Raw genomic sequence first — 10,689 nt, forward strand, 5'->3', positions numbered from 1 at the left:
GTGAGGTGTGTGTTCTGTGAGGTGTGTGTTCTGTGAGGTGTGTGTTCTGTGAGGTGTGTGTTCTGTGGTCTCTGGCGCCGTTGGGTCCGTTAGCGCCTCTCAGGCGTTTCGGCCTCAGACCACCAACCGTTTTCTTCTTCTTCTCCCTTTTCCTTTCTTGGCTTTTTCTGTCTGGTTCCGGAAAACCAGAACCTCCTGCGTTGCACAACATGGGGGGCGGGGGGGGCGATGCCTTCACTGTCTGCCTCCAGGCAGGAGAATCTGCCTCTGCTGCCCAGCTGGGTCCAAACGGACCAGAACAGAACCAAACACATGAGCCCAGCTTCACATGCTTTATTCCACATCATCATCATCCTCAGAGGAGCCGGTCCGGTTCACCACAGCGGGCCAGCCCAGGGCCCTAATTGGTCAGCTCCCTTCCGGCCTGGCCTCTGATTGGCCGATCGTCTCTTCCTGGTTTGGATCCCGTCCTTCCTCAGTGCCAGTGGCCGATGCACCTGCAGGCAGAGGGGTCAAAGGTCACACGTTGCACCACTCCAAACTTCTGGTCAGAGTTAATTATTTCTGTGTGATAAAAAGTTCCCACAAGAAAGAACCAGAAAAGATCCACTCCATAGAACCGCCATCTTGGTAGGCAGTGGAGCATGGAGCTGAACTCTGGACAAGGTGAAAGAGACGGGAACAAAATGGCTGCTGTTGGGTCGACCCGGATGAGACAGAGAATGTGGAGAAGCCGCCGCTGATCTGCTGCTGCAGCTCAGTGCTAGTGAACAGGAAGAGTTTATCCAACATGGCCGCTTATGATCAATGTTTAAAGGGATTTATAAAATATGTACGAACTCTTCATGTGAACAACGAGGTTCTGCTGCCTATCAGAGGGAGAACAAGTAGAAACACAGAGGCTACATGTCCTCTTAGCTAGCAGATAAAAGCTGCAGTAGCAAAGCTAACGCTCAGCAGTAAAAATTACTGCAAATGTCACTGATATTTATCCTAGTATCACACAAACTGAGTAAAAGTTGTAAGGAACTTACAGTATATAAGAGGCGAGCGCTGGTTCTAAGCTTGTGGCTTGTTTATTGTTGCCATAGCAACTGCCTATCAAGATGGCTGTCAGTACAAAGTTCCAGGAAGTGAGGCTGACCTGGTGCAGCTTGTAGTAGAGGCCACAGGCGTTGCAGACGGTGTCTCCTGCAGCGTTTCTCCTCCACAAAGACGTGGTTCCCGTCCCACAGTTGGAGCACTGGGTTCCTTTCCTGGCTGCCACCTGAAAGCAGGAAGAGACAGAACACTGAACACAGCACCCCCTGCTGGCTGGAGGCTGAACAGCAGGAGAGCTGAATTTCCTCCAGTCTGGATGAAGCAGCAGCCTCTGACTGGGTCGGTTCTGACCCGGTTCTATGGGTTTATTCTGAGAACCTTTTCACAGGTTCTCCGTCCCCAGGTATATCCGTTTCTATGGTAACCAGCAGGTGTGACCTCACCGCTCTCCTCTTGGGCCTCAGCAGCGGCGGGTTCTGCTCCCGGTTCTGCTGTCGGACGCTGCAGGTGGAACACAGGTGCGTTCCTGCTGCCTCCCTCCTCCACAGGAGGGCGCTGTGGGTCCCGCAGCTGAAACACTGGCGGCGCTCTGCAGAGAGAAAAGCTGCTCAGGGTTCCACCAATCACAGGCCAGAACAGCCACAGGTAAACACTCACCTGACTCACTGCAGGCCGGAGACGAGGAAGGACTGAGCAGGTCCCATCCAGGTGGGGACGGGTGCAGGAAGGCAGCGGGCGGAGCCAGAACAGGATGCCCATATAAGGAGTGGAGAGGAAGTGGGCTGTAGGCAGAGCCGAGTGACGGAGAGCTGGCGCCGTCCAATCGGTGAGGCCGTCTGAGGAGCTCGGCTTCATCCGAGGTCGACCAGTTAGCTTCAGCGCCGTGCTGCAACAACCAATCAGACGCAACAACATCGTTACAGGCAAAAATATGCAAGGAAGCTCAGGTCAGGGTCAAAGGTCAAAGGTCAGCTGTCAGCATCAGGAGCGTTCAGGGATCTTGGAGCCTGTTGAAGACAAACGGATCCTGACACACAGAGGAACCCCAGCAGGGGGCCTGGCGGATCAGAGGCAGCAACAGGGACCAAAGATGGAGCCCTGAGGAGCCGCAGCGCTGACAGCAGCTCCAGATTGGCCCTGATCGGCTCCTGGATTAACCAGAGCGCCAGATTTAATCCCAGCTGCAGGCTGAATCCTGACATGAACTGAAAGGAGGGCTGGACCTCCTACTGACTGGGAACCAGTGGAGCTGAACTGGTTCCACTGTGACAGAGAAACAACATGGAAAAGCACAAATAAAAAAATTTCAACTGATTTCCAGATGATTGTTCCTAAAAACTTTGATCCACTAACAGGAAGAAGACACTGCAGGTCCTTACCTTCATCCTGAAACCTGATGACCTTTGACCCCTGGTGGCTGGAGAGCCTGATGACCAATCTGCTGATGGAGTCACACCTGACATCATCTCTGTTCTTTTGAGAGTGAGAGCTCTGTCTGGTCGTAGAGGATCTTTGATGCAACAGAGAGGACTGAAGAGCTGCTCCTTCGGTTTGCTCCTTCTGAGAGGAGCCAGCACTCCGCCCACATCACTGGCTCCGCCCACATCACTGGCTCCGCCCACACAGCTCTGGTTCTGTGGTTTTTGGTGATGAAACCGGACATGAAGCAACATCATAGATCAGCGCTGAAGCTTCTCGGGTCCAAACAGTCCTGCCTGGTGCTCCGCTTCCATACTGGGAGGACTGGGATTCTCCCAGTGAATCCAACCAGAACCATCATCCTGAGGGAACCAGAAGGTTCTATTCCAGCTCATTTATACTGGGTGGAAGATGGGAATGAAGACTTTACTGGCCTTCCCAGTAACACCAGTAAGAGGCCTCATTCTGGACTGGAGTTAATGAACACCAACCACAGGTTTCCATGGAAACAAGTCAGTTACACACGTCACAAAGCAGCTGATGCAAAACGAACAAACCAAAGTCAGTTCAGTAGTTCAGCACTTCTCCCCCCTCTCATTTCCAACACTTTGAGTCTTTTGAGAGGCAGGAGGCGTGTGGCCGCAGCTCCGTGGGGTCCACCACACTGTTCTGCAGGGGCAGGTCCACAGAGAAGTCGGTGGGCGGAGCCTGCAGGTGCGGGCGGGGAGGGCGACCCCCTCTCTGAGGGATGGGCAGCTCGGAGTGGTGAGCAGGAAGAGGAGAGGAGAAGAAGAAGGGATGGATGAGAGCCTTCAGGAGGAACAACCAATCAGAGATCAGCTCTTCTAATGAGCGGTCCGTTAACGAGCCACCTGGCTCCCCAGGGCTCACCTGTGTGGCGGAGCAGCGCCGCCTGGACGGGTAAACCAGGAAGCGGCAGAGCAGGTCCACAGCCTGAGGACAGGTGTCAGGGACGATCTCCTCCAATGGGATCGCTGGATTCTCCTTGAAGGTGATTTTATTGTAATCTGGCAACTCGACCATTTCCTGGAGCAGAGGAGAGAAGGCAGAGGTTCTGGTTCTGGTTCTAGACTCTGTGTGTTCTGCTGAGTGGTGAGGTGTGGTTCTTACAGGCCAGCTCTCCCGGGTCGGCGTCCCCAGGACTCGCAGGACGCAGCAGAGCTGTTCGATGTCGTTTTCCCCGGGGAACAGAGGAGACGAGTTGAGAAGCTCTCCGAAGATGCAGCCCACCGCCCTGAAACCAGAGAGCCTCAGACCGGGTCCACCAGAACCGCCGCACGGTCCCACAGAACCGCTGCAGAGTCTCTTACCACAGGTCCACTCCTTCGTCGTATTTCCGGGCTCCATACAGGAGCTCTGGGGCTCGGTACCATCTGGAGAGAGGAAACACTTCTGGGTCAGGTTTGCTAAAACGCGACGGACCATGCAGCTGCTGGTTGACTTCCTGTCTGTACAAGAAGTGCAGACAGCCTATGCTGCTTACCTGGTGGCCACCTGGTGGCTGTAGAGCCGCTCCCTCTGATCACTGAACAGCCGGGCAAGGCCGAAGTCTGCCACCTTCAGGTGACCCGAGGAAGTGATGAGGAGGTTAGCGGGCTTCAGGTCCTGGACAGGAAACAAAAGCAGATGAATTCCTTAAACTGGGAAGACTGGGAACAATGGGAACCATGGGAACAATGGAACAATGGGAACAGCGGGAAGAATGGGAACAATGGAAAAATGGGAACAAAGGGAACACTGGGATCAATGGAAACAGTGGAACAACGGGAACAATGGAACAATGGGAACCACTGGAACAATGGGAACAGCGAGAACACTGGGAACAATGGGAACCACAGGAACAATGGGAATGGGAACACTGGGAACAACAGGAACACTGGGAACAACAGGAACAATGGAAAATGGCAACAAGGGAACAATGGGAACCACGGGAACAATGGGAACGGGAACACTGGGAACAACAGGAACACTGGGAACAACGGGAGCCACGAAGAACAATGGAACAACGGGAACCACGGGACCAATGGGAACACTGGGAACAATGGGAACAATGGAACAAGAGGAACACTGGGAACAATGGGAATCACATTAACAATGGAAAAATGGGAACAAGGGAACACTTGGAACAATGGGAACAACGGGAACACTGGGAACCATGGGAACAATGGGAACAATGGAACAACAGGAACACTGGGAACAATAGGAACCACGTTAACAATGGAAAAATGGGAACAAGGGAACACTTGGAACAATGGGAACAATGGCAACACTGGGAACAACGGGAACACTGGGAACAATGGGAGCACTGAGAACAACTGGAACAATGGGAACAGTGGAAAAATGAGAACAAAAGAACAGTGGGAACAATGGGAATGGAAACACTGGGAACAACGGGAACACTGGGAACCACGGGAACAATAGGAACCACAGGAACAATGGGAACAATGGAAAAATGGGAACAAGGGAACACTGGGCACCACGGGAACAATGGGAACCATGGGAACACTGGGAACCACGGAAACAATGGAACACTGGGAACTACGGGAACAATGGGAACCACAGGAACAATGGGAACAATGGGAACTACGGGAACAATGGGAATCATGGGAACAATGTGAACATTGGGAACCACGGGAACAACGGGAACAATGGGAACACAGGGAACCACGGCAACACTGGGAACTACGGGAACAATGAGAATCATGGAAACAATGGGAACAATGCGAACATTGGGAACCACTGGAACAACAGGGAAAACTGGGAACCATGGGAACACTGGGAACTACGGGAACACTGGGAACCACAGGAACAATGGAAATAATGGAAAAATGGGAACTGTGGGAACACTGGGAACCACTTGAACAATGGGAACTACGGGAACACTGGGAACCACGGGAACAATGGGAACACTGGGAATCACGGGAACAATGGAACACTGGGAACCACAGGAACAATGGGAATCAAGGGAACAATGCGAACATTGGGAACAACTAGAACACTGGGAACCACGGGAATAATGGGAACAATTTTAAAAATGGGAACAAGGGAACACTGGGAACCACATGAACAACGGGAACAATGGGAACAACGGGAACACTGATATTTGGTTTATTTTTCATTCTTCTGATAAATTCTTTCAGTTTAGAAAATAAATGAGACGTAAAGTGACGATCCGTCAGCGCTGACCCGGTGCATGATGGAGTTCTGGTGCAGGAAGGCCACGCCCTTCAGCAGCATCATCATGTAGCCCTTCACCTGAGCCGGGGTCAGAGGTTGCAGGGAGTTCCTGATGACCTCAGAGAGGTCAGACAGCATAAAGTCAAAGACCAGGACGAAGCCGGTTCCATGAGGGAAGAAATCCTTCAGCTTCACCACCTGAGGAGAACCAGAACCAGAACCATCAGAAACGGAACCATCAGAACTAGAACTATCAGAACCGGAACCATAAGAAATGGAACCATCAGAAACACCAGAAACACCAGAACCAGAACCACCAGAACCAGAACCATCAGAAGCACCAGAACTGTCAGAACCAGAACTGTCAGAACCACCAGAATCAGAACCACCAGAACCAAAACCATTAGAACTGGAACCACCAGAACCATCAGAACCAAAACCGTCAGAAACAGAACCAGAACCACCAGAACCAGAACCATCAGAACTAGAACCGTCAGAACCAGAACCACCAGAACCGGAACCAGAACCATTGAACCAGAACCATCAGAACCATAAGAACCAGAACCACCAGAAGCAGAACTATCAAAACCACCAGAATCACAAGAACCGGAACCACCAGAACCGTCAGAACTATCAGAACCAGAACCAGCAGATCCAGAACCACCAGAACCGGAACCAGAACCATCGAACCAGAACCATCAGAACCAGAAGAACCGGAACCCCCAGAACCGTCAGAACCATCAGAACCGGCAGAACTATCAAAACTACCAGAACCACAAGAACCGGAACCACCAGAACCGTCAGAACCAGAACCATCAGAACTATCAGAACCAGAACCATCGAAACAGAACCATCAGAACCAGAACCACCAGAAGCAGAACTATCAAAACCACCAGAACCACAAGAACCGGGACCACCAGAACCGTCAGAACCAGAACCGTCAGAACCATCAGAACCAGAACCATAAGAACCAGAACCACCAGAACCAGAACCACCAGAACCAGAACCACCAGAACCAGAACTATCAAAACCACCAGAACCACAAGAACCGGAACCACCAGAACCGTCAGAACCAGAACCGTCAGAACCATCAGAACCAGAACCACCAGAAGCAGAACTATCAAAACCACCAGAACCACAAAAACCGGAACCACCAGGACCGTCAGAACTATCAGAACTAGAACCAGAACCATCAGATCCAGAACCACCAGAACCGGAACCAGAACCATCGAACCAGAACCATCAGAACCAGAAGAACCGGAACCACCAGAACCATCAGAACCAGAACCGTCAGAACCGGAACCATAAGAACCGGAACCACCAGAACCATCAGAACCAGAACCACCAGAACCGGAACCACCAGAAGCAGAACTATCAAAACCACCAGAACCACAAGAACCGGAACCACCAGAATCAGAACCATAAGAACTGATTCCGTCACCAACCAGAACCATCAGAACCTCCAGAATCAAAACCGTCAGAACCAGAACCACCATAATAAGAACCAACAAAACCAGAACTGTCAGAACCACCAGAACCACCAGGACCAGGACCAGAACCATTAGAACCAGAACCACCAGAACCGTCAGAACCAAAACCGTCAGAGACAGAACCATCAGAACCAAAACCGTCAGAGACAGAACCATCAGAACCAGAACCACCATAACAAGAACCATTAGAACCAGAACCATTAGAACCAGAAACACCAGAACCAGAACCACCAGAACCAGAACTGTCAGAACCAGAACCACCATAACAAGCACCAACAGAACCAGAACTGTCAAAACCACCAGAACCAGAACCACAAGAACCAGAACCACAAGAACCAGAACCACCAGAACCAGAACCATTAGAACCAGAACCACCAGAACCGTCAGAACCAAAACCGTCAGAAACAGAACCATCAGAACCAGAAACACAAAAACCAGAACCAGAACCGTTAGATCCAGAACCACCAGAACCAGAACCATCAGAACTAGAACCACCAGGACCAGAACCATCAGAACCATTAGAACCGGAACCCCCAGAACCATCAGAACCAAAACCGTCAGAACCAGAACTATCAGAACCAGAACCACCATAACAAGAACCAACAGAACCAGAACTGTCAAAACCACCAGAACCAGAACCGTTATAACCAGAACCACCACTCACATGCTGGTTGTCCTCGATCTCCTGCAGGGCCTTGATCTCCCTCACTGCCTGGTTCGGGATGCCGTCCTCCAGCTTCCTCAGAGCCACCTTCTTCAGGGCCACCGTCTCTCCTGTCTGACACACAGCAGAGACCTGATGGGCCGGACCAGAACCGGAACCCGAACCGGACCAGAAGCAGACCCAAAACAGCCCCACATACCTCGATGTGTTTGGCCTGGAAGACGATGCCATGAGCTCCTTCTCCGATCCGACCCAGGATGCTGTACTGCTCCATGTCTGCCGGACCGGACCGGACCGGACCGGAGAGGACCGGGGCTTCTCTCTTTAATGAAGAACAACCAATCAGAATCAACCTGGAGTCTTCCAGGTGAGCAGTGATGGAAGAAGAACCTCATGCAGAAATGAATCACTTTACGGAGCTCAGACGTTCTTCTCTTTTCAGCTCGAACCGAATCAGTCGTTCTTTTCACGACGACTTTTACAAAACCCGTTAATATCCTTCGGCTGCGGAAAGAAAACGAAAAGAAACGCGGATCTGAAAGGAAACCCCGCTTTTAAGATGACGTGTCGTTATGGTAACGGTGCGGCTAAGCTAGCTGTGCCTCAGAAATGAGACAGGAAGAGCTGTTCCTACCTGGCTGAGCAAAGACTCACACAAACTGATCACTAAACCAGACACGCAGAGGACGTCACCATGGTAACCAAGCGGTAAGCTAGCTGAGACTCAAAGTCTGAGCAGCTAACCTTCTGACGTCACACGGACTTTCAGCTATTGGTCAGAAAACCCAGGAACTTGGTCACGTGACGATGACAAACCAATGCATCAGCAACAATAGTTTAACTTTTATAGAGAAAATTAAACTAAACTTAGAAAATTAAACTTAATAAAGAAAATAAAAATTTAGAAAAATTATATTCTACACAGAGGAGGAGCAGGAGGTTTTTTATGCAACCAGCCTCATAAAGGCACCATCGGGTATTCAGAACAGAGCGATTTACTGGCATCTAGTGATGAGAAAAGATATGACACCCTGGACATTCCTATGGTTCCTTCTGCTTTGCTGAATAGTACTCTACCATAAATAGTTAAATCCCTGGCTAACCAAGTGTTACATTTCTTTGTAATAGATTCAGAACAGGGATAAAATTATTACCCATATTATTGTGGACATTTTAACTCCTAGTTAAGTTACAGTGTTTTTTACAGGGATACCACAAATTTCAGTAACAGCCGCTGAATATAAAGGAAGCATTTCACATTTTTTTAGATTGAGTTTCAATCTTGAAATGCTTGAGAATTTAGCTATAACAGACAGACCTACGGGAATTTCATTAGAATAGCTTAAAAATACTGTTGTATCGTCAGCAAGTTGTGAATTTTTTATTTCTTGATCAAATATTTGAATTCCCTCAAATGAGCTGTGTCTGATTAAATAGAACAAGCAGAAAAAGGTAAGTTATGGCCGGACAGCCTGGCCAACCCCTTCATGGACATTAAACCAGCTAGATGTGCCATATAGAAGTTTATATATTGTCTCTATAAAGTTTCATAAAGGCTTTAATGACAAACCTACCAAAGTTAAAAAAGGACAATGTGTCAAAAATAAAGTTATGAGTAACTGTATGAAAGGCCTTTTGATAATCTAAGAATGGAAAGATAAGATGTTTATAACCAACCATCACTAATCGAATCAGAAATGTTGTGTCCAGCAGGAAGCCGTTTGGAGATTCATGTATATCATTTAAACCACTTTTCAGTCTTTTAGCTAAAATGGAGGCCAAAATGTTATTATTTAATAAAGTGATGCCACGCCAGTTATCTATTATTAAATGGTCATTATTGGTTTCAGGATCAGAGTGATAGAAGTTCTTCTGTCAGGGTTCCTGTGTGTGTGTGTGTGTGTGTGTGTGTGTGTGTGTGTGTGTGGAGAGGAGAGGAGATGCTATATGGTGGAAATGGTCACAATTTATTTTATTATACAAAATCACCACAATAAAAAGCAGGAGTCTCTGCTGGCCCTGGGAACCTTACCGCTGAAAAATAGTTAGATCCCTAATAATAAATTGGACTGATTGGGGAGGAATAGCAAAGAAACCCAAAAATAACTAGACACGTCCAGCTGCTCCCCAACAAAACACTCACACAGAAATCCCTGGTGAAAACCACAAAGGGACAAAGTCCCGTCCTTCAGCCTAAATGAGACATCAGGACCCCAGAGACAGCAGGTCCCTTTGAAATGAGCCAGAGGGCCGATGACAGGGGCCCCAGAAACCCAAAACATACTTCATCAGTAATAACTACCCTGCCAGCATGCCTAGGTGGGCCGCATATGGGGAAAAGGTGGGCAGACATATGGGTCCCATATGGATTTGTCTGCGGGTTCCACAGTGGCCCCACATGGGCATGTAGGGCCACAGCCCACATGGGCCCTACAGCTGAAATATCCATTCTCTCCTCTCCTCCCCCCATAACTTTGGGAAATAAAAAGCAACTGTTTCCAGATTCTCAAAAATTATTATGTGTGATAGCATGCTAGACATTTCCTTAATCCAGTAATCTGTCATATTTTACATTAGAACGGGATTGACCAAAAACTTTACACTCTGATCTTTTCAGGAAGTCTTTATTTTGGTGCCGTGCTATCGGCCAGCTTCCCTCCTCCTTTATCAGAAATGAAAAATTATAAATGCACACTACGTGTTTGTTGACTGACTTATTTGTCAGGTTTACGAGACAAAAGCTGAAAAAAAGATCGATTCTCTTCGCGTTTAAAATAACACAAAACAGCGTAAAAAGACCTCCACACAGGACCTCGTTTATTTATGTATGTATTTTTATTTTGATAGCTGCCGATTAAACTGAAAGTTACAACATTG

At 48.9% G+C, this 10,689-nt stretch overlaps 2 protein-coding genes across 8 annotated transcripts; both read right to left on the reverse strand.

The window, feature by feature from the left end:
* Positions 1-318: 318 nt before the first annotated feature.
* On the reverse strand, positions 319-2,736 carry LOC103131924 (erythroid transcription factor-like). 2 transcript variants are annotated; one of them, XM_016667020.1, is made up of 5 exons: positions 2,421-2,736; positions 1,721-1,927; positions 1,485-1,634; positions 1,145-1,267; positions 319-497 (listed from the first exon to the last, which is right to left on the reverse strand). In XM_016667020.1, the coding sequence occupies exons 1-5, from the start codon at positions 2,715-2,717 to the stop codon at positions 375-377; spliced, it is 900 nt and encodes a 299-aa protein (XP_016522506.1). In that variant the 5' UTR covers positions 2,718-2,736; the 3' UTR covers positions 319-374. The 2 variants fall into 2 exon arrangements, with proteins under 2 accessions (XP_016522506.1, XP_007543721.1); XM_007543659.2 differs by having other exon boundaries at positions 1,485-1,630; positions 1,699-1,927.
* Positions 2,700-10,683, reverse strand: cdk20 (cyclin dependent kinase 20). Of its 6 annotated transcripts, none has more exons than XM_016667015.1 (9): positions 8,237-10,683; positions 8,012-8,134; positions 7,813-7,926; positions 5,668-5,856; positions 3,965-4,086; positions 3,792-3,854; positions 3,592-3,715; positions 3,352-3,507; positions 3,035-3,270 (listed from the first exon to the last, which is right to left on the reverse strand). In XM_016667015.1, exons 2-9 carry the CDS (start codon positions 8,084-8,086, stop codon positions 3,055-3,057), a joined length of 1,059 nt encoding a protein of 352 aa, XP_016522501.1. In that variant the 5' UTR covers positions 8,087-8,134; positions 8,237-10,683; the 3' UTR covers positions 3,035-3,054. The 6 variants fall into 6 exon arrangements, with proteins under 6 accessions (XP_016522500.1, XP_016522501.1, XP_007543720.1 ...); XM_007543658.2 differs by having other exon boundaries at positions 8,228-10,683; XM_016667014.1 differs by lacking the exon at positions 3,035-3,270 and adding an exon at positions 2,700-2,822 and having other exon boundaries at positions 7,813-7,922; positions 8,012-10,683.
* Positions 10,684-10,689: the final 6 nt, after the last annotated feature.

This window comes from Poecilia formosa, unplaced genomic scaffold (genome assembly GCF_000485575.1).
Source record: "Poecilia formosa unplaced genomic scaffold, Poecilia_formosa-5.1.2 Scaffold875, whole genome shotgun sequence".
NCBI classification, from domain to species: Eukaryota; Metazoa; Chordata; class Actinopteri; order Cyprinodontiformes; family Poeciliidae; genus Poecilia; species Poecilia formosa.